The 24,478-nt window shown below is 39.2% G+C and overlaps 2 protein-coding genes across 2 annotated transcripts in view; one reads left to right on the top strand and one right to left on the bottom strand.

The window, feature by feature from the left end:
- Window positions 1-230: 230 nt before the first annotated feature.
- PTCD2 (pentatricopeptide repeat domain 2) lies at window positions 231-16,386 on the bottom strand. Its single transcript, XM_030005524.2, is given in 11 exon segments — window positions 231-537; window positions 1,897-2,010; window positions 2,807-2,881; window positions 4,466-4,579; window positions 7,820-7,911; window positions 9,093-9,171; window positions 10,629-10,746; window positions 11,569-11,698; window positions 13,975-14,067; window positions 16,193-16,316; window positions 16,318-16,386. Coding segments are annotated over 11 exon segments (1,233 nt in total). The 3' UTR covers window positions 231-312.
- MRPS27 (mitochondrial ribosomal protein S27) overlaps window positions 16,318-24,478 on the top strand; it is a 48,101-nt gene continuing 39,940 nt past the window's right edge. Inside the window, exons 1-3 of the mRNA XM_030005525.2 lie at window positions 16,318-16,448; window positions 18,422-18,499; window positions 24,261-24,331. Coding sequence (XP_029861385.1) covers window positions 16,385-16,448; window positions 18,422-18,499; window positions 24,261-24,331 — 213 coding nt within the window. The 5' untranslated portion in view covers window positions 16,318-16,384. The remainder of the gene's footprint in view (window positions 16,449-18,421; window positions 18,500-24,260; window positions 24,332-24,478) is intronic.

Raw genomic sequence — 24,478 nt, 5'->3', positions numbered from 1 at the left:
TCAGGTCAGATCTGCATACTATTTTGTTGACTTCCATCAGGACATTTACCATAGGAAAATCCTGACTTAAGTGCCTGAGGAAAAACTTCAAATCATTCTATCACCCCATTTCTGAAAAAAACACAAATACCCACCATCACAGCTTGTTTTTAGCATCAAAACTGAAACATGGAAGCTACATGATCTGTATTGAAAATGCAGTTTCACACAAACAACTTAATTGCTCATTGTGGAGGAGGGGGGAAGACATTTTATTTGAACCTGGCTTCTAAGAGATGCTAACAGCAGTTCAGTTTGCCATCAAATATTGAACTATTCCAACAACAGATCTGACCGACGTGGTTTAGCAGCCTGATAGACCAATTGTTTCTGATTTAAAAGCTTTGCAGGGGTCTTCTTTGAACTAGGAATCTGGAAAAGCATGTCTTCCAGTGTGCAAATGGTTATCCGTCCTGAAGCTTGTAGTTTCGTATAAATATCTCCTAATTTGGCAGAAAGGTTGGGGTTTTCTTCCATCTTTTCCCTGACTGTAGCCAGCTAAGGAGGAGAAAATGACAGACTGTTACAGTTCAGCAAGTGAAGATCTCATTCAACCATCATATTGAAGACAAGCAATCACTCAAAGAAAAAAAAAAGTACAGAACGTAAGGTATGTGGCTAACGCAATGACTCATAAGGATTTTACACAGAACACATTGTGTATCACCAGACAATGGTGGAAAAGAACTGGATACCTATTAGAGAGAGTTTATTAGAGTTAAAATTTCTTCAAAGTTGTACAGTCCTATTTGCAGTCCTAGTATAGACTAACACAATTATTTTCTTTTTAAAACCAGGAAACATAATTGCTTCCTGGAATCTACTTTCCAGATCAGCACAATTCTAATTATTACTATGTATCACACTAAATGTACACTAGAGTACAAATCAATAGAAGTCAGACTATAGAACACTGAGAAGTTCTGTATGCCATACACAGAGTATGAGCTGAGGTATAAGTAAATCTCTTAAAAATTGTTATTGATCAATAACCTTTTGTGGAAGGAATGGGTTAGGACTAATGCTTAGTCTTCTTAGGGACTGTTACAAATTTGCAACACAAAATCAAAATACAACATTGAGACATGCAACATTTATTGCATTGAATTTATAAAATGAAATGTTGCTTAAAAAAATTTTTAACATAGCAGTTAATATACATGGGCTATTTTTTGAAAGGTATGCCCCCCTTCTACCTAGTATGTGTTATTTTACATATCAGTTATTCATTTTGTTTAATAGGCAGTGGTGAAAGGCTAAGTATTTAATTATTAACACAGTCTTAAAATATCTTGTTCCATAGACACGTTCAAAATTAATACACTAGTAAGCTTCAGGAAAAGCAGCAGCCATGCTGCCAAGCTAATAGGGGTACATATGTGCTCTGAAGGAAGCCTTCTTGGTGATCAATAACTGTAAAAGCTATTTTTTATAGTAAAATAGCAAAAGCTGTTATTTCCCATGTCACACTTCCCTGAATAGCATCACAGGTCTTTCCAAATATTACCAGCCTAACAGTATCACTGTGATTAGAACTTTATTCTCATCTTTACATCAAAAGGAAATAGCATAGAAGGCAAGGGACTAAATTATTTCATGCTACTAGGGAACACTTAATCTACATTCAGATGAAATTTGAGCTTCTAAGAGCAAGATCCGTAACAAAAAAGGGAAGTGGACAGCTAAGTGCTTTGTCCAACAGTACAGAAAGCCAGCCAGCTGCTTTGGCATCTGAATGCATGAGAACCCAAACAACTTTAGTAGGGTGAACTCAGGTACCTGAAGTTCTGTAGCTGAACCACTGTCATCGTAGCTCAGCTGAGCACCATGGACCTTGTCTCATTACTGTATACTTACCACCTGCTCAGAAAACTCGATTTTTTTCACAAAAGGAGGAGTATCTACTTCCACTGCTGCCTCTAATGTCTTTATTACTTCTTCTAGCAAACCAGATCTGAGCTGGACAAGAACCTTAAAAATAAAATAAAACCACACCACACAAATAGTACTTATCATAAGAACGCAAATTTTAAAAAAATTGTTTGAGGAAGACATGAAGCAAAGCAGGACAAAATACATTTCTAGATGCTGTGCTGACAAAAATCCATAAATCATGAAGGAAGCAGAGGGAATTATCAATTTCCACAGAGGTTTGGGGTTTTTTTGCAGCTGGGACCTGGAAAGGAAAGGTGAGCCTGGAGGCAGACTGCCTCTGATAGAGCTGCATTAGCTGTTCTTGAATAAAGTGTTTTTTTTCCATAGCTTAGAGAGGTCACTTACAGGGCACATGCACCAGACATTCTCTAAGGTTGTAGACCATGCAATTAGAGAAAAAAATTGTTGTATGTACATATGTGGTTAAGGTTCATAGGGCTGAACGAGGCCTGAAGTGGGCAGAGCACAGCTAAAGAAGGCATTTACTTGGAGATGTGTTTTTTTAAATCTCTTGTAGCAAGAAAGCACAAAGTCACAATGTCATAATTAGAAATTGCTCATGGGTCTATACTCCCAGATGTAGGACTGCTCTAGTTTCCATTTCCATCTGCGGCAGGAAGCGATTTTAAAAAACGGGGTGAGGATGTTAACAATTCAGAAAGTAGCTCATCCAACTGACAGAAATTGTCTGTTGGCTCAAAAACAAGCTCAGCAACAGTAGTGATACACGCCTGTATCAGAAGCTGGCCTTCTGTTACTCTGCACATGGGAGTTTTTTGTCCAGTATAGCATACTTCTCTGCAAGATTCTAATACAAAACAAGCATACTTACTTTAAGATTATTGTATAGTTTGTTCTCTGTTTTTATTATCTGGGAACAATAAAATTTGGCTTGTGCTACATCATTCTAGGAAGGAATTGTAAATAATAAAAAAATACGGTTAAACATGTGTGACATACTTTCACAATAAAGTTCAAGAACAATAGCCTTTCACAACTTTTCAATGAATCACAAACCAGCATTTAGAACCCCTTCACCAAGACCCATAGACTCCAAACAGCATTCAGCCTGTGAAAGGAACATCCCACACTGGAGTTCCCATGTCATCTGGCTCTTCAGCACATTAGACAGTACTCCCTGCCTCAGATCAGCAGAGAGAGGAAGCATGTAACTAACACTGAGCATAAGAGCACCTAAAAGATAAATGATCTACACATACGCTCCGTTTGGCACATGTCAGAGTACTTAAATGAAGGGCAGCATATGTTAATGTGGGTATTTATCCTGCCCAGCACTTTTAACCTTTTGGACATACACATTTACAGCACTGTATCTATGTCATCAACTGATTTGTATAGACATTAAATGTTACACTGACATTTACTAGACCAACCACTGTTACTTGGGATCTTACTCACAGCAAGATGTACTGTCAAAGATAATGCAGCTTAAGGAATAGTTAAATGTAAGGTGAAGCATTATTCTGTTTGCAAAACAAGAATTTTAACTGATTTTTACATGAAGGAACAGCATCAAGGATACTTCATGTTGTTTCAGAGACAGAGATTTTGTTTTTTAACCTCAATGCCAGTGACATGCCCTGTAACACCATCATGCACATGAATAAATTAATTTCAATGATGCTATTGTTCAGTGTCTCTGTTCACTGAGACAGTGCAAAAAAGACCACCGAGTGCATTAGAAAATTTCAACAATTCTACTTCATTCATTCAAATCCACGGACAACATCAAATCGCTAGCTGTTACAGTGCCTCTAACCTCTGTTTAGACATGAAACAGAGAAAGTTCAGAATTTCCTCAAGCTGTATACACAAATTAATGGCAGAGGAAATACTAGACTTTAGAATTTCCTAACTGTTATTCTCCTGCTCAGTCTTTCACCCTGTACTGCCTCAGAGCCTCTTCATATCAGTGCTTAGGCACATGAGGTATATGAAAACCTCCTCCTAAAGAAACTTGTGGAAAAAGACAGGCCATCTCCCACGCAGTAGGGCAATACACATCATAACCTTTGCGTTTGCCTCCCAAGACAAACATTTTAAAGAGGTGATTATGCAAATATTTTAAATTATCATTTTAATTCTATTTAAAGGAAACTATCACTAAGCAGCAGTATCTGCAGGACTTAGTCCATGGTTAGATCTAACCTGCTGACCTAAATCTCTTTCATTTTCTAAAAATATTCTACATGACATTGTCATTAGCACAAAATACCTGTGCAATAGACATGAGATGTTTAGATTTCAGAATTTCCACATTCACTTTGTGTGGGAGTTGTCTATAATCCTACTCTTTCGGGGGCTTAAAAGTCCTAGAAATTGAAGTTATTAGATAGATCAGTTATGCTTCCTCTATGTTAGCTTCCTTTCACTGACTATCTTACTACAATATATTTTACTTACTACAGTATATTTTACTACAATAAAACTATAGAGATTCAGGCACAGATCAAAACAAAAGTTACTGTACCTGCTTCAAAGCAGTTGCCACAGCAAAGTAGAATGCTCGCAGTGGTAACGCATCACCTTTTAGCTGTGCTTCTTCGAGCAGTTTTGCAGAGATTTTGCAAGACTCCAGATTGTCCTGCATAGAAATTTCAAACCGAAGTTGCACTTGTTATTCTTGTGATCTGAAAGGACTGTAGGCAATTGCAATCACATTCAGAAGGCATTCAGAGTCAACATACTGTAAGATTACTACGGCAATCCATATCTGAACCCAACCAAGCAGATTCTGTGCACCACTTCTTGAGAAACACAACATCAAAATATGATATTCAAAGCTACAGTTCAGAAGAGGGTAAAAATAACTTCCATTATTTTAACAACTACACCTTGCCCTAACTGTTTTGGCTTCTACAAGAGATAAAACAACCCCGGTACTATGCTAAAACCAACTGACACTTTCCTTTCCACTTTCCAGTCATTCCCAAATCAGGAAAAATGCTGATTTTTTGCCCTTAACTTTATTCTAAAAGCTACATTAGATAGTTAATGAAAAGCAGTGTTTTCTAAGCATTGAACTACTCAGCACCATTACACTAAAGAAATCCGTGGAAATGCAAATTTGGACATTCAGCAATTTTTAGCCTCTCTTACGGATTAAATCTTGCAAGACGTTTCCCAAGTATATATTCTAATACAATAGCTTAGACATCTGCCTGTTTTCCAACACAGAAAGCTTCCATTATTGCTAAGACTATTTTCAATAGGAGTCTATAGTAAAAGGCAATGAGTTTACCCGTGTGTTGTCTCACAGACCACCAACTCTCAAAAACAATGCTACTCACACTGGAAATCATGAATAGAGCTGACTGTACCCCAAACAAAATAATACCTGCCAAACTTAAAAGCTGGCAGTGGGAAGGTTTTGTAACAACTGGTACCATAAATATGGGTAAGAGCCTTCATATTCGTTCCTAGTATTTGGTGTTGATTTCTGTTTCTACTGTTCAAAGAGTCATTCCTGCAAAATACTGGTCATGATTTAAGAGATTATGGTCATCCTTTGGGTGCTTAGGGGATGCTTTTCCATGCCACTCCTGAATGGTCTGCACAGCTTGTGAAAATACCTTTTGAACCACATGAGAAACCTGTGGTTTAAACCACGTTCTTTGAAAATTTAGAAACATTCTGACAGGAGATTGATTATTACATAAATATTTTGCTGTCATCAAAAGGCCTATAGCCTTTCCCGCACTAAAAGAAGGACCATCTTTTACCTTAGAGGACAGCAGTGCCTTACAATGATTTAAAACATCTCAGTAGTGTTTTAGACTTGACCTCTAAACTACTTTTGTACAAAGATTAAACATTAATTCCTTTGTTTATCCACTAGCAATAATCTGAAATTTAAGCCTTGTACATTTTTCTGTACTGGTCTCTGGCCTGGTTATTCAAAAGAAACCAAGAATTAACCTGGTAAAAATCCAGCACTGCTCTTAATGATACCAGCACCATTATTTCTAGTACTCAGGTAGTGCATCTTGAAGATCTTTCCCTTCAGGTTTTTTTCTGAAATTTATTACATTGCATCACGACCAAAATCACTTTTGAGCTTCATGATTTCTCCTCCTACCACTAATAGCTGAATCAACAGATTAAGCTTTTGAAAGAGCTCCACCTAATCCTCTTTAGTGCATAAAGGGTTACGACAGCTTATTCCCTTATTGATAGTATTTTATCTTAATGAAAAAAAACCCACAAATTTATTATGGCTGTTAAAACAGCTGGGTGACAGTTTAGAATAATTTCCCCTTTATTTTTACCAATTCACTAAACAAGTAACGATGGGCCAGATTCTCTACTGAAAACACAGGTAGGGCCAGAGGTAGTAGAAAACAGAAGTCTCAGGAACATCTTCCTGTTGCACATGCCATGGATCCAAGCCTTGTGACAGCAGGCCGTGGAAAGAACTGTGTAAAGATTTTATGGAAGAAGCTACAGCAGAGGGAGTAAAGGATACCTCAGAGAAACACAGTGGGTTTCTATGAAAGCCTTTACCTAAACAGGCAGAGTACAGACCAAGGAGCAACCTTCAAGTGGTAAATATTGCCTCAGTGGATGCTAGTAGCAAACACTAGCTTATAAACTTGGCTTGTAGCACAGTGTCAGAGTCTTTCCACATTGAAAACTTTCTAAAAAAGGTGCCTTCTACGTAGAACTGGTAACATCCCTAAACTGACTGCAATCATCAATCTCTAGCTGTTTTTAACAGCAGACAACTTCCACAGCTCTTTCTCCACTCTGTCTACTGCCCCACTCACCAAACACCAAAGCCATGTGGCTATTTCTATTTCCCCTGACCTAAAGGCAGCCCTGATTCATTAGAACTGAGAATTTTGGAAGCACCACATAAATTACTACTGAGCTACCATTTTAGGCCAACTCCTTTTTATCACATGTGCACTCAGTTTCACTGCATGGTTAACTGAGAAACCTGAGGAAGTTTAGTCTAGTGGTGTAATTTTTCCTCCACTAGTGTTTTTCTTCCTAAAAACATGGGGAAATTTAAGAATAGTTTCCTACTGAGTTTGGGAAGGGCCTATGTTAATATTTCAAATTGCAGAACTAATTCAAATCTGGAGAGGAAGATCAAAATAAAAAAGTCTGGGGATCTCACTATGCTACAAAAGGGAAACAGTTCTAAGGAAACAGTCGTAGAACCTCCGTAGCCTAGTTTCATACTGTGTTCATGCTCTTTTTCTCTGAGATAAAAATACAGTTAAGCTCAAAGGGCAGCCTGTCTCTCACTGAAGGCATTCATTTAGGTTTCTTTTCTCCACTCAGCTGCCCATTTTCATCAGGCATGTAGGAACAGGTTACCTTCGAAAACTCTAATCCTTGTCAAATTTGGGTGCAATTACAGAAACGGTTCAAGGTTACTTGGAGGGGGAGAAATGAATGGGAGATGCCTGACAAACAGAACATATCATATATATGTCTTGTCTCTTAAGGAAGCCAGACTATAAAACCAATATTGAGGCTCAAGCACAGAGTATAGTCTGAAGAGATGCAGAGATCCCAGAGAAAGAATACTATCAGCTAATCAAAGGCTGTATCAAATTTGTTCCTTAGTGCTTACGTCCATGTAATTTTTTAGAGATTTGCTTTGTGACATTAGTTTGCATGGGAAGCTATATATGTGCACCATGTCATGCACAATAAAGCAATTTAGGACTTAAATATATCTAAAATATTTGCACTAGATAAGAAATCATGACTGGGAACATATGGAAATTTTAAAATCAAAAAGGAAGACACAGAGATGCCATTTCAAATATTTTTTCATCACATAAAAAGTGATCACATTCAAAGTACTTACCAGTTTGTAGCATATTGCAAATGCAAGTAGGTATGTTTCTCTGTTGAAAGGTATACCTTGTTTTTTCATTTCTACCAGAACTTCCAAAGCACCTATCAAAAATACATTAGTATTACTCACTTCACAAATGTAAGGCTGTACATTTAGTAACTGGGAAAAAAAAAAAAATTCAATGTGGTATGAGCTCAGTAAGTCTATTTCAACATAAGAACATAAACTGAAATCTGGGGTTTTTTTAATTAATACATTTCAAAAAGTTTCATTTAGAGTCAGTTGGATGTAAATATTTCTTCCCAGCAAGGAGGTTTTCACTCTACACTAGCATCTGGCCTTACTGTTCTATTATTTTCATAAAAATCTAAAACTAAATTGTAGATACTTGACAAAGCCACTCTCATTCTTCCTAACTGCCCAGAAATCAAGCCTTTTAAATACATGATCAAAGCTTCCACCATTTTAGGCAAACACACACACACACGTTTTACTACACCACAACACTGCATTCAGGCTCTGATCTAGTTATTTTTACAGTGGCTCTGTCTCAACTTTTAGGACAACTACTGGACTTAGATTTGTCAAACATCAAGATACAAAGCACTGCATGTTCAACAAATTTCAAATAAAGGGATTTGCTTGAAAAGCTTACTCCATACTCAATTTAAGATTTTCTCATGGAAAGACTTTTCAGTCAGGTCAGATGATTCCCCCTAACCCTTACAAAGAGCCAAACTAATTTGAAGCATTTGACTTAAATATTGCAGTAGCCACCTTGTGTGGGCACACTAGTAAGACAAACCAAGAGAAGACTATGGTCTGGTTTTGTTATCAAAGGAAAAAGGGTACTCCTTCCTGCTCTGACAGAAATCCAGAACTGCCAAAAAAATTGTTGAAAAATTTACTGTTCCAAAAACCATGTAAAACAAACTTTCAAGAGAGAAAACAAAAAGCTATGGGAAATAACATGGCAAAGAGAAGTTAAGCCTTCAGAGAAGAGAGTTTAGGAAACAGGCCACCTGGATAATCACAATTCTGTGCAACTGAGAATGGTAAGAATACCACTGGAAGTATGAAACAAATACAGCCTTCCATTTTTATTACACGCTACAGTGCAGCTCATTCACATCTACACTGATTTATATGATGTTTGGCCTTCTAAAACCATAAACCAATCAGCAACACTCATTAAAAATATATATATTTATATATACACACACACTTACAGTGAGAAGCATCCTCCTCAAAATGCATTTGGCTTAGTAAACACAGTACTTACTTTCAAAATGGCCCTTTTTAAACAACATAGTCATCAAAATATGGAATGATGTACTCTCTGAGAAAAAACCACGCAAATTCTGGAGAAGAAACAAACAGAGCAAGTGTAAAGGAAGTTAGAACAGTGAGCACTCTTACTACGAACAGCACAGCATTTAACAGGTCTTCCTACTGGAATAAGCCCCACCTTCACAAGTTCAACATTTAACTCTCTGGATTCCCTGACTGTCCCTCTGTCAAGTAATCTCTAAAATACCAGTGACGCAGTATGGTCAAAAGCTCACTAAAATTAAACAGAAATTTCTCAGAGATTCCCACTGTTGTTTTTTTTAAATGACAGATTGTGACCTCTAAGTTAATGTAAGCAGAAGTCATTGACTAATGACAACTCCAAAATCTCAGCAGAAATATAGCCTGCAGCTGATTAACAATATCTTTGGCGTAAAGTACCACCACCATGAAACTGAAAGAATTTTTTGCTAATCACTGTATCAACTGATGAACCGATCAGCACAAGGGCTTGAGTAATGACAAGCAGAGTAGCACAAGAAAGAGCAAGTGTATTTTACATCACACTTCAATCACACTGTGTGTTGGGAATAGCCAAATAAAATGCCAGAGGTATTAAGTCTAAATTTTTGCAGCAGAGTCTGAAGATGTGGTACTGTACCTTACTACCCATCAGTCACCAAGTCCTGCAAGTACTGCAGGACCTGTCTTAATGACATAGGTCTCAATTAAAAACAAAACAAAACAAAACCCACACATAGTCTTACACGTGTCTAATTCAAGAATAGTAGCCCAAGCAAGACTTCTCCCATTTCTGACTAGGCATATCCCATGCCTTAATGAATTAACATCATAGCGATGACTTTCCACTGGCTGCCAGAGATCTTTGAAGAAACGACATTATTGCACTGAATCTTTTTAATTTATTATGCACTGGGCATGATTAATCTCTTGTCATAATAGCACACATTGCATTTTACAGATGTTCAAAACCAAGGCCTTTAAGTTTCTTCAGCACTAAAACGGCCAAGTTCCTGAGCTGACAAATATCATACCACCTCTACAGGGTTCAGAGGGAGTTTGAAGTACAGAGTAACATGACAAATCTGTTGGTGCAAATAATCCAAGCGATTTCAGAGGACTACTGAAATGAATGACCTAATTCCAAGAATGACCTAATGCAACGGAGGATGTAGGAAAACATGCATCAGCTGTGTTCATCTGAGGAATTATTTTTTAATCAATACTTTTTATTCAAATGATGCAATTATACAGAAGTGCAATAATAAAGTTATCAGTCAAACTGGCATTTAATTTTCTTTTAATTACTGTTTTGCTGTGTTTAAAATAAAAACCATGTAATCTGCATCCTTACATAAATGTCATAGACATCCTTGCTACTGCAACACATATACTTCAAGTCTATGAGCTCAAGCAAGGCTCATGCGTAGCATACCCATTGCTCACATTGGACTACTACTACTACTACTACTAATAACAATATTTTCAAAATATATAGGAGAATTACCTGATCTTTGATAAGTTCTACTGCAGGTCTTTCAAGGTCCAGCTCATAACATAGCCTCATAAAGAGGGGCCCAAATTTAAAATTACGTAAGGCTGCGATTCCATTCTGTTCATGGTACCTATTGGAAAAGTTAAAAAAAAGTTAATCACGCAGGGCATGGAATTTGTCAAGGGAAAACAGCTTTAAATAGACAGCAAGATCTGTATGTGCAATGACAGAGGCACACTTCTCTATCTGCACCAGCCAATGACATTTAGATAACAGGAGATTAATTTTATGGAAAAAATATTGTTTTGATCAAACTAATAAATTAAAAAGTAATATGTAATCTCTTCTATTTCCATGAAAGTAACCTGCATTGGATTAGTAATAGAATGGGCCTCTGCCATGAAAATCCCCAGCTACTTTACCTTCTATTTACAGGGCAATAGCACAGGAAGTTGCAGGAGTCCCTGCTAAAATACCTCAACTTTTTCTCTCCTACGCTAATAAGTAAATAAAAAGCTAAAGTGTTTTACTTTTTTCTTTATTAGCTCCTACACTGTAATTGCTTGGAAGGCTTTCACTCACAAACCTCCTGACCTGCCACTGCTGGGTCCATCCAGACTAGTTTATAACCAGGTGTGTCTTGGCTGGAAACTGCCACTGAACACACCACTACCTCTCAGCTGAGAGATGACATTCTGTGTAGCTCGCTATTCATTCTGCATACAGTGGGACATCACTTTGCTCCCACAGCTTGACTCTCCTTTGATCTGAGAGTCTCTGAAAGGTTGGAAGATCCAAAGTAAATGGAAATACAGCCTTAGTTTAAGGGATTAAGTATGCATATAGCCACTGAATTAGGGCAAGCCCTCAACTGCAGACATAACCCTAGATGATCTAATAGAAGCAAAAAAATAAAGACAGAAAAAAGCGTTACCTGGATTGTTAAAAATACCTGTAAATAACTTTTCTGGCTAGTTCCACATCAGATGAAGTCTGACATAAATGCAGTAGATTTTTTAATTCATTTTTGAGAATCATTCCATTTTTCTTTAATTTTTCTTTAATACTTTTAAAATACGGATCTGAAAATAAAACACATTATAGCAGCAGTCTATAGACAATTTCATTACCTGTGCTGCGTACTCAGTACCTGAAACATGGAGATTCAGTGAAGCAGAACGCTTGCTTTCTTCACCATGAAAAAGGTATAAAGCTTCTCACAGACAAGCATGCTTAGGTGTCCCCATGAAGTCATGTCAGACTTGCAAAACCAAGAAGACGCTTACTGTGAACTTAATTTCATTGTGTATGTTATGGAATATATCAGGTAATACAAAAAATTTAAAGAGGATGGAAATTTAGTAAGTGACATTTTCTGCCTTATGTTCTTTTTTTGACAAGCAAGCAAACAAAACTAATCCCACTCAGCATTCAAACGAGCATAAGAACTTCTACTCAACACTGTTTGATCAGAAGATTTAAATTCCCTCATGATTGATGCAAACACAGAGTCTTATACATAATCTATGTATTTCTATACCTAGCCATAAACTTACGAGTTGCTTCCCCGCCGCCTCCCGCAAAGAGGGGGTAATCCTCCCGTTGGTAATCTCAAGGTTCTGATTCACACATACACAAGACTAAAATCACACGTACCACCTGGCAGCCCCATTCCTCTAATGGTGCTGCCCCTGGTCTTGGGTGGGGAAGTGAACTTTTTTGTAGAGGTTGCTGGGTCATTGCTGTTTACAAGTGAGTAACCTACACAAGAGGTGCAAAGTAAGCACCCCAGAGAACAACATATTAGCTACTGGATGTATATCTGTTGCTACATGCAAATACAAGTCCTTACTCAGGACTGAGATGCAGAGCTGAGTCCTGTGAAGTCAGAAGAATGCATATATGTAAGTATGCGTATATAATGGTTGTGATGTGTTCAAAGGTGCACAGAAACACCTGGAAGCTGAGATGTGTTTGTAAAGAACACATAATAGTTATTATAACTACTGTAGGTAATTGTTTAACTGCTGTAAGTAATAGTATAACTATTACAGTTAATAGTTGCATTATAACTGTAATAAATAATACCTATTACATATTCTGTGTAACAGAACAGTTATTACTGCTTTTTTTCATTTCTAAATCAAGTTTACTACTAGCCCTAATTACTTCTTTTCATCTTTCAAGTATTAGACTAAACACTGGGTATAGAAACCATACACACATAGACACAAGTAGGTGCTTGGCACGTTGTTTTCATCAGTCTTCAGAGGCTACTATCTGTACAAAACAAAAAGGTCAACTGTGACCTGTAAAGCCAAATATTTGGCTTCTACAAACCTGTTTTAGCAAAAGTGATTGGCCCATAGCAATAAATTCAATGTATCTCAAGTACAGGATGAATAATCCCCAACATGAGTATGTCATCACAGCAAAATACAGTAACATTATGACTTGCCACTGCCCAATTTAAATTCTACTTTTAATTAATATAGAAAACCTGTCATCTTGACTTTACCTCCCTCTCTGTCCCAGAAGACTGGTTTATATAAAACTAAATTTAATTATTTGTCTCTTCCTTGCCACACAAAATAAATTAAAATTAACTATATCCTTTGGAACAATTGTCAATTTGTATCACTAGAACACCTGCACATGATTAAACAGGTGCAGGATATGGAGTTTTACATAACCTTTCTTAAATATTAAGGGCTTTTATGTTCATTAAGGAAAGGAATTTGTATACACTTTAAACAGCATGACCAAATTCCATCAGAAAAAAATCCACTGATCTTGCTCCTTTGTTAGTTTGGAAAACCTGAATTTGTTTTTCATATTCTGAGTATGCATATGTCAACTGGAATTGGGTGTACAACTGAGAACTTACATTAGGTAAAAGGAAAAAAACCTAAAAGAATAAGCTAACTAGATTTACAGAGCAGATTAAAAGAGAATTACTGGCATAGGCCTTCTCTGTATAGTTCAGTAGCTATTAGGCTTTGAATTAACCTTCTCTGCTGATGGTGTATTTGAAGCAAGATTTGTAGACTGAAACAGTATTTTCTATTTGACTATCTGACAAAGTCAGAAAAGCAAGGACACAAGCATTTCAGGTCTTATGTAAACACCTTGCATACTTGAAAGCTTCTCCACATTTTCCAACACAGCATGACTAATATTGTTTTATTCTACAAAGCCTCAGATCTTCCAATAATTTTAGCTAAGAAAAATTTGCAAGAGGAAGTTGTGAGTTGTTGCTTTAAATGGGGTCAATTGGTGTCACACTGACTTTGACTGTCTTGTTTCCAAGGACTCATGCTAAAACTGAGAATGATGACTATGAAATAAATACCAATACCTTTATTGCCATGAACTTCATTTCTAATTGCCACTTTCATTTGCTGAAATTCTTGTAACTTTATATCATCTTCTGTTAGCAGATACCGCTTCCCTACAACAAGAAAAAAAGAGGAAGGTTGAGTTTTACTTCACACAGTCTGTTTTAATACTACTGAACTTTGCAGTTATGAATTACTGCTGTTATTTATTGTGTGATGCCAGACCACTGGCAGCATGACACTAAAAAAAAAAAGACTGCAAACATTGCAGTTGCTCATGTCACTGACAAAAGAACCCCCGCACTATGTCACAGCTTTCCAGAGTTAATGTGTACAAGGATGAAGAAGTATATTTTTATTTGATGTGCAAAAGAAAAACTAGAGACACCGTTTCTCTCCACCTAGCCAGGGTACAAGAGGACTCTGCACAAGAATAAGATCTTTCCCCCCTTTCATGCTTTCATAATGATTTTTCTTGTACTCTCTTCGTTCACCACAATTGATTAGTGGCATAGCTTCTTTTCCTCACATGTGCTGTCCCCGCTATTGTAGAATGCACTGCTCTGGAAGTTCCAAATGCAGTAGGAAGACAAAAGGGAAAAAAACCAAAAGCTTATTATTTGGATTGTAGTAACACTCAGGAGACCTAGTGAAGTTCTGGTGCAGTACAGACTATCAGAGATAAGACAAGTCATTGAGTCTAGAATCTCAACATTAACTTTGAGTGTCAACCTCAACTGTACTGTGTTGTATGCTTGTTTAACGAAAGCGTTATGCAAATGCTGTTGGTGAAGTTTTTGCTGCCACAAAACCAGCTCTCCAGTAGATTTTTATTTGCAACCAGTGATTTTGTAACAGAGAGTCATTGTAACAGTTTACGTTGCCACGGTCTGATCTTTTAAGTTTCTGGCTTCTTAAAGAATGATTCTAATCATGAAGGGACAAGAGCAAGTATTGACCCAAGTTAGGTTATATATTCTCCTTCTGCATTTCCCTAGCAAAATGTAACAGGCCATGCAAATAAAAACACTTGTTTTCTATGCAAGCGAAGCATGCTAATGATACATTTCATAAAATCAGAAGAAAAAAATTCCATTAAATGGCACCTTTAGCCATTAAATTTAATGGAAACAGTTCTAATGGGTAAACAAATACACTTTACCCAGCATGAAATTGGCCTGTATTACCCTGCCATTTACTTCCCACAGACCTTCTCAGCCCGTCTAACACCAAAAGACCATCCTTGTCCTGGGCCTCTCCAGAGCTGATGCAGGAATCATGCTGGTGCCTGGGGCAGGACAGGCACATCACACCTCATAGACAGTCAGTGGCCAGAGGCGGTGTCAGCAGAGAGCTTGCTTGGGGCTGCAGAATTTTACCCTTCTTGAATTCAATTTGCTGAATTCGACCGTTTCCTTAAATTCATACCTTACAATGCTATAGAAACAAACCACTGCAAAATCAAATTAAGAGGGCCTCCGAGGAAAAAGAAGGGAGATTAATACGATGGCTGGTGCACGCAGGCAGTGCAGGCCGTGGCAGAGAAGTTAACCAACCAACTTGCTTTACCTCAGCTGTGCCGCAACCTTCGAAAAGGAAGGCCAGTGAAGAGTGGCGGGCAGACCACCACGCAGGATGTCTCTGAGGGGTCTAACAGAGCTGTAAACTGAGCAAAACCTCCACTGACACTGGCACAGCCAGCCGGGAGCCCAGGCGAGGCCTACGCTGGGGAGCCCTCCGCCATACACCTCCTTTCCCCCACGTGTCCCCGTTTTGTTCTCTGGGCGGGGGAGCACCTTTGAAGGGCCTCTGAAGCCCGGGTGCGGTGGTGGTGACAACCAGCAGGCGCAGCACAGGGCCTGGCTAACGTTTTTGTCCTCTCGGAATATATATTTATGAAACTGCATGGGGTTGGGTTTTTTTTTTTTCAGTGCTTCGTATCCAGCCAGCAGCAAGCACGGGATAAACTGAGTAACGCTGCTGCCAACCCTCCCCGCCGGGTAACCCTGCCGCACCAGCTCTGCCCACCCACCGCGGCTCAACGGGGCCCGCTCCGGAACCCAGCGGGAGCCCCTCGGCCCTCCCCGCTACCGAGACCGCCGTCCCCGCAGGAACTACAACTCCCGTCAGGCACAAGGCCAGCGGCGGCCGCCGGAGGGTCGGCCCCCCAGCCGGCGGGCACCCCAAGGCCCCGGCCGGGCATCCCGCCGCCCGCCCCCGCCGCGCAGCCCGCGGTACCTCCAGGCGCGCAGCCCCAGCAGCCCGAGGCGGGCGGGCGAACCGCCGAGCGGCGAACCGCCTCCCGCACCACCCGCTGGGAGCCGCCGGCGAGCACCGCCGCCATCTTGCGCCCGGGCCTGCCGCCGCGACCGGGGGCGGGGCGCTCGCAGGCCTTGCCCCTCGCCGCCGCTCGCTTCCTCCCTCGGCGCCATGGCCGCCTCCGTGCTCGGCAGAGGCGTGCTCTGGAGCGGGAGGGCCCTTGGCGCTGCGGCAGGTCGGTGGTCCGTGGGCAGGCGGCAGCGGGGCAAGGGCGGGGGTGGGGGGGCGCGCTGAGAGACGGCGCGGGCCGGGCCGGGCCCTCGAGTCGCCGTGGTAGCCGCTGGCTGCGGTGGCCGCCGCCGTGGGGAGCGTGAGCAGGGACGGAGTGCTGCGCGGGGACTTCCCCTTCATACATCCATATATAAAATTGGGGACAGCTGTAGGAGGGCGTAGCGCTAACATGCGGTGCGGGAGGGTGTTCTTATTTTGTTTTTCATAGATGTTCCACGTTGCCGATTTCATAGCTTAATATGTTAGGACCTGCCTTTTTGGGTCACGGGAAGCCGCATGGACTTGTATGGAGGCCGCCAAACCCGCGGCAGTGAGTGTTCAACAAGACCTACTAGTAACTCAGGTGGCAGAAGCACAACCAAGACTGATGTTTTTGAAAAGCCACCTTTCCAAAAAATCCTGGCCTTTGGAAGAACTGAAGTCAGTAATGTGTACATGAAGTGTGGTGAGGATGGGTAACTTTGTTGTGCCCTTTCACCTCCCCGAGCAGAAATTTGTCTGTGCTGCTTCCTGGTAGCTGGACACCCATGTCTCAAAAAGGCCGCCGGTTCCTCTGGCTCTGCCCAGCAGTGAACCGGCGTGAAGAGCTCAAACCAGACCTCCAGCTGACCTGAGCAAAGCCCTGTCATGCAGACAGTTGCTTGTGCTATAGAAAACAGTTCTTTAAACCCTCATGCCTGCTAGTGGCATCCTTAGCTGTGAATGAGCATACAGAAGTTTATCCTAAAAAAAAAAAATCAACGGAACCCCAGATCTTTTGTGTGCCTGTTATATCAACATAAAGAAAAATAGCTTTAAAAGAAACCCCACCAACTAAACAAAAATACCTCTTTTTCTTATTTGCTAACTGTTTGGTAAAGTGTTGTACGTATTCTCATATTCTGACTGTGGAATTTTGGTTTTTTTGACAAAAATTTGCAAAGGTGTTCAGAGCTGCATGTGTATGTATACTTACAAGCCAGAAGGATGATGAAGAGAAAAATTGTTTCACACCCAAGAATAACAAACTTTTAGTGGTAGCAGATAGATTTTCACATAAAGGCTTTAAGGTAGTTGCTAAGAATTCTGTGTAGCATAGTAATGTCTATTTTTAAAATATTTAATGTTTCTTCACATTAATTTCTGCAATCTTCTGCATGTATTTCTATATTTTCCTTCAACAAATTTTATCCAGATGTTCCCCATGCATCTTCAAGGCCTCATCGTTTGCGAGTGATGCACAAACATTATTTTTTACTTTGAAATGAGGCATTTTCCCTTTTTTTCCCCTTTTGTTTCAAAAGCTAGAACAGCATCTTGAGGACATTTCAAAGGTGGTACAAAGAGTATTTGGAAAAAATTTTCAAAAACATTTGAGTGAACTCTGCAGTTCACAGGAGACGCAAAAAAAGGAGATGGTCAAAAATGAGAGTATATCCAGATGAGCATCTACCTTTCATTTCCAGTGAGACAAATCTCTACAGGTGGAAAAAATAATGATCCAACAACAACAGAAAAGCCTTTTTGTGCATATTCATCTTTTTTTGCTTATACTTTTATGCCTATGTTTAGCTAATTGTTAGCATTTGATGAAAAACATCTGTGTGCACAAAGAAGCTATCCTTTATTGTTGTTTGGGGTTTTTTCTACCTTTACAAAATTATCATTTTCTTAAAATACAGAGTTCAGGTTTGGGAAGATTTGTTTCATGCTGAAAAAAAAAGGGGAAAGCTTTTCTGTTGTGAGAAGGATGAGGTAATTCCACTTACAAGGAATCTGAACTGTTATGGTAGCTGCTGCAGCCAGCTGTGTCCTATAGACAGTTTAATGCATCCAACTCAGTAAATGTGACAGGAGAAGGTGATACCTAATAAAGTGTTAGTTTGTTTAGAAATGTCTAAGCAACCTGGCTTATGTAGTCATTTCTTTCTTCATTAGGTAGAAGATCTCTTCTTTCTGCGGCCTATGTGGACAGCTCAAAATGGGAAAAGAGGCAAAAAGAGGAGCATAGCCTGGGTGAGAAAAGTTTGTTTCTATTTTTCTGCTTTGACTAATTAATTGGAACCTGAACTCATTTTAGACTAGCTCATCACCTATATATACTTCAAAATAAAAAAATACATGGGGCAAAACGCTTCTGAGGTTCTATGTCAAAATCTGCTCAACTTGTTAAAAATCTGTCATATATATTCAAAGCTATAATGCAGAAATAAGTTAGAATTTGCCCATTTAATTAGTGTTTGGTTTCTAAAAGCTGATTTTTTTTCTTTCACAAAATTCCAAGCTTTTATGAATGTCATAGTTTTTTGTCTGACAGTTTAGACTGTCTCCAAGTGTCCTCTTCATTGACATTGTTTTAATTGTAATGCAGTGTGAAAGAAGACCTATTCTATAAGTATTACAGGGCATTCCTGTTTAAAAACATTTTCTTAAAAGAACATTTTCCTCAGAGTTTTGCAGGAGGCAAAGCTAAAATTTCAACAAGAAATGTAAATTTTTTGTTTGGGGAAAAACAAAACTAAACATTTTTTTTCCGAGAAGTTGTACATTAAACTGTATCTGCATATGGTGCTGAGATCTTTTGTGCGAATTTCATAGCTAAATTTTTTGATTAGATTACATTTGAAATGACATTCCACCATCTTTTTGGTGACTATGTTAAATAGAAAGCATCATGCAAAACATTTTTCCATGCTAAAGATATATATGCATTATTTTTTACCACAAGTATTGTGGAGATGCCTTAATGCATAATCTTTGTCTTCCATTTTTCATTCCTGGGCCCCTGAACTGTGCTTGTTAATTGTAACACAGATTATGAGGCTGACAGAAGAATCAGCAGGTAAAATTCAAGGGCATTTGTCTCAGACAGGAAGACAGACAAAGTGATCAGAGTGATGATTTTTATGCACTAATTTGTTGCTGTTATTTGCCTATAAACAGCTAGGTTGGTATTGTCAACGTGTTTTACTGTACGTGGGCCAGAAACAGCCGGTGGGTGCTCATGGCTGTAGCTTGGATCCTGCAGAGACTGTTAATACCTTGTAAGCCTTTACTGTCAATAGGACTGCTCATGCAGTGTTTTTTGGCTGGAGCCACAGACTAGTGCCCTGGGATGCATTTGAACCAGTTGCTTCCAGATGAGAAAGAGTTCTTACTTTGATAAATGTCATAGGCGATAGAAATCCACTGTAGAAGAAAACATTATTGTGCAAGTGCTGGTACAGCCCATGTTTGGCTTTCCCCAGGCCTGGCAAGACCTTTTGTGACTGCTTGGCAAGCACAGTTCTTGCTGTTGCTCTGCCGACAATCTTGACGCAAAGCAGATGTCTGTTCTATGCTTTTCAAAGAACTGCTTTGCATTTTCATTTTGTGTTCACAGAAAAGACAAAACAAGTTAACACGGTGTCAGCTGTATTAGCATTTTCAAAGAGGAGACAGCCCTGCAGACGTCTGCTCTGTAGCTGTCAGCTGTATGGGTTGCACATGTAATCTTGTGTGAGGTAACTGGTGATTGTAGCTAGAGTGAATTCCTTGTGTTGAGGAGATGCTCTTTTATTTGTGTATTTCAGACACTGTTTCAGAACTGTTATTCTGCAAAACTGTGTTGTGAGAATACATTTAAAGGAAAAAGAAGTATTTTTGATTTAAAGTCAGTTCCATTTCTCTGCTGCAGTGATGTGGTGCCATCCCAGACTCAAAGTCATTTACTGTGTCCATAGAAGATATGCTTTATTCTCTTCTCCATAGTCTCAGTGTAGCACTCCCAAGCATAAATGAGTTTAGCAAACTTCAGTATTGAAAAAAGTATGGGAAAGAACAAGACTGTATTTTATGTACAGAAGCACATTTGTTCAAAACATAAGAATTGAAAATGTGTTAATTTGGAATTTACAAGCTGCTTGCTGGTAGGAAGACATCTGTCTAGAAGTAATTTGGACTCCACTTATTAAAAATGAGATATCAAGGAAACAGGAGGCATGGCTGGACATAGATTCTCCAATGTTTCAGCTTGTTCATCATTAACAACGGTAAAATTAAGTGACAATAAGCATCTTGATGAGAAGAATAGCAGTTACCAGAAACCAAGGGGACAGCAGAATCCAAGTGAGATGAAATGCCTTTTTTTGTTAGAAACCCAGAATGGCTCATCTGCAACACCAGGTGGCAGTGCTGCCTTTACAAACCTGAATAATTTCCATTCAAAGCCTTCTTTGGTACAAAGCTGTGGTTCTTTCCAGAAGCTGCTAGGGATGTGGAAGTACTGAGAAATGTGAAACATATAAATTTGTAAGGCAAAGTACTTGCTTTGGCCTTCCTTTATATTTTGATTGGGTCTTTAAAATAATTCAAGGCTTTCTTTGTATAGAAAATGAAATGTTAGCCTGTGTGCTAAGGTATTAGCTCTGCCTATCACTCCCAGGACAGGTAGACTTTGCATCATGGTTGTATCTGCTTTCCCGTTGCTGCCCCATCACTGGATTTCAGTCCTTACATGGTGGCTACATGCTGTGGATAGGTTCACACTGAGAATCAAACTGAAACCGAGTTGATTTCCTAGGCCAGCAAACTGGTATTAGATGTCATAACCACTGACTTGGAAGGTGAGGGTCAATGCTTTCCTGGTCATTGTTCTGAATCACCCTGTTGCAGGCCGCAAGACATTGAGTTTCTATGAACAAATGAAAATAAAAGTGAATACGAAATCTCAGATACCTATATTTTAGAGACAACTGTGAAGTCATGTCCAGAAGTTAAATGGCCTCAGCTCAGACGTACGGTTTGTTTTGTTAGTTTGTTTAAATCCATAAGGTTCTGCAACATCCAGAAATATGTTCTTAGAGAAATTAAAGTTTTGTAAAAGTTTATCTTGTAGAAATGTATTTTTAGGCGATGTGTATGAGAGATCATATGTACTATGACTATCAGATAAAAGTGCTTGCAACACATAGCTGTTGGAACGTACATAAAATTTTGCTTTGGCCATTAAAACATTTGTTTGGTTTATACACCAGTGTTAGCGCGCTCAATTTTTACTACCAGCAGTGATAGGAGACTTAAGCATTCACATTCTTGCATTCTAGTACTTCTGTCAGATGTTTTTAACTAAGAAGTTTAATCTTGATTATTGAATAGCAACTTATGGAGCAAACTTGGTTTACAAAAGGTAGATCAATTATTTCAAATCATGAATATGAGAAAAAAATCTGGTTTTAGATGCTCTTCAGAGAAAACAAACCAGGAAAGAATCACTCACTACAAATTATTCATATCTAGAAACTACAGCAGAAACAGCAATTTGTCTGGAAACAAAGCTAAATTTCCCATTAACTTGAGTTGTCTTCTAATCTTTAAGGTTTAATCAGCTTTAATTTTATTGTCACTCCTATACTGGAGCTGATAGATGAGTGTTTCATGTTGCTTTCCATGCTAAAGTTCTGATGGAGAGTTCTAGCTTTGTAGACAGCATAAAAGGTCAGTCATTAAAATTCTGTGTGTGAAGTCTCCCAGAGGAGGCCTGTGTGTAACGGCTAACAGTCTTGGGATCTTGCACTCATAGCATTGTATTCATTTGGTTTATATTCTACTTAAGTACTCAGTGTTTCCTGAAATGGGCTCTTCATCTTCATGAGCATGTAGACCAAAGAAGTGCCATGGTCAGGGGTTGAGTATGGCCCAACGTGGTCTTAGGTATCACCTTACAGTTTTCAGAGGGTGATGCGTAACAAAAACAGTTCTGGAATAGATAAACGAACTCCCAACCTGTGCAGCTGTCTGTCTCAGGTCCATGTTGCTTTGTCATCAAACACGGCAGATTTTGGAGTTAATACTTTTTTCCAGTTACCTTGAAATGCAGATGAAGAGTGTTGGATGGCAGTAAGCTTAGTATGTTTAGGCAAGGGTCTAGCCAGTTCTTACTTCCTGACAAGATGACCTGGCCATAGCATCCATTCTCTGTAACTTACAGCGCTACTGGGAATGCTCCCAAAGTCTTTATCTGCATGCTCCTTGCTGACCTTTGAGGGCGCTGGAGACACGGGTAGTATAGAGTCAATACAGACCATTCTTGTAAGGATATTCCCACAGAAAATTCTTTACCATTAAAAAAAGTTGATCTGCTGTTTTAGTAGTTATCTGGTATGGCATGGCCTTGGTGGCCCACATCAGCTCAGCATCCTGTGTTGTATTTTGTAGGAGCTGGTACTTGCCTCAGTAACTTTGCCCCAGATTTCCGTTTGCTTTCATGGTCATGAAATGCTTGCCTTCCCTCAGCCAGAGATAAATGCTCTTTTTGTGTTTTGAAGAACACCTTAAAGTACCTCAGGAAGGAAGGTGTTATGTAAATACAAAATACTGCTATGTGGCAGACAGCAGCATTGTACAGACTAAGAGTCAATCATTTTATTCCAAATCAAGGCTCTATCATTTTACTGCAGCAAAGATCTTTGCACATGTGTTGTAATTTTAGAGAATACCTATAAGGTCAGAGTAGCATTGAATGCCATTCGTAGTGTTAGAGCTACATACCCCTCAGTATTCACTGGCAGTACAGGTGTGTTTTTAAACTGAATAGTGATACCACTTGTTGTGCGGACAGAACATAACACGGACTTCATCCCTCTGAGACACAGCATGTTACTGGTGCAGTGCTGCATCCTGCCCCTGACAACTTTGCCAGAGTAGAAAGCTTAGTCAATTCTGATGTGGTGCTGCAAGTTGTGCCCACCTCACATTTGATTGACAGGTGTGGAGGTCAGATGACCTTTTTGGAAAATGAATTGTAAAACGAGCCAACCTGTCAGCTCTTGAAGTATGGCCAATTGGACTAATTGAGAGGTGTCAAAGGAGAGGCTCGTTTAGTAACAGTTGTAGTCTTGGGGTGCAAAGGATGAAGCAAGGTACTGCTAGTGGTGCAGAGAGAATATGTTGGATTCGTGGTCCTGGGAAGGTGCAGGAGAATAGAAAGAAAGAGTACGATTGAAGTCTCCAAATTTTATAGATTAAATACATCAGTTCACGTCTCAGCTAAGAATCAAACAGCTGACACTAAGCATACAATAAACAGTTTGCTCTTCCTGAGTCGTCGTTATTTTCCAGGAACAGTACAAAACTAAAACTCTAAATTAAATTAATTTAACTTCCAATTAAATTCTGTAAATTCACTAAATGGAATGGTTGGCTACCTGTTCAGCAGTCAGAAGCTTAAAGTTCCTGTATGGTCAAATTAATATTGTTACACAACTGCTGGAGCAGAATGCTATAACGTTAATAAGGTACTGGCACAGTGCCCAGTTTGATTAACAGGATTTCTTTGGATTGCTGTTTTTGACTAGGCTTTATCAGTATGGTACTGCTTGTTTCTGTGTCTCATTGTTTTACTGTAAAATAAAGGAGAAACCCACGTCAAAAGCACTGTCCAGCATACGCTAAGCTTGAAAGCAAGTGTGAGTTTTAAGGACATCTGCTCAGTTTTTTTAGATGAGTTACATTAATTATGCTAATTTCATCCAAGACATTGTAGGGTAGTTTGCTTGTTTACCCCTTCTTTCTAGTAAGTTAAAATAATCATGTTGAGAACCTTTCCATCTATTATTTTCTGTTAAAGTACTTAACAATAATTGAAAGTATTGTTTTCATACAACTTCAAAATGAGATGTTAACAAGGAACCAGAATTTGATTTCATGAACAGAGGTTCTATTCTAGGTTATATGATGGCTCTGCAGATTTTCCTGTAATGCCAGTTGATTAAACGTACTCTTTTTCTGTTTTCTCCAGCTGACTTAGCCCACTTAATGGACAGAACCTATGAAAGAAAGCTGCCTGTCAGCTCTTTGACAATAGGCCGGGTAAGGAAATAAATCCCAATCATAAAGTGATGGAATGCTTATGAAATCAAGTGAGCTGAGAGGGGATAAATGATATCACCTCTGCTGCGAGTTCTGGGACCGTAAATGTCTTGTTACACTGTTCAATTGCTGTGTAAAGCTGTTTTA

Source organism: Aquila chrysaetos, chromosome Z (genome assembly GCF_900496995.4).
Source record: "Aquila chrysaetos chrysaetos chromosome Z, bAquChr1.4, whole genome shotgun sequence".
Lineage (NCBI taxonomy): Eukaryota > Metazoa > Chordata > Aves > Accipitriformes > Accipitridae > Aquila > Aquila chrysaetos.
This window is presented reverse-complemented; position numbering and strand designations above follow the sequence as displayed.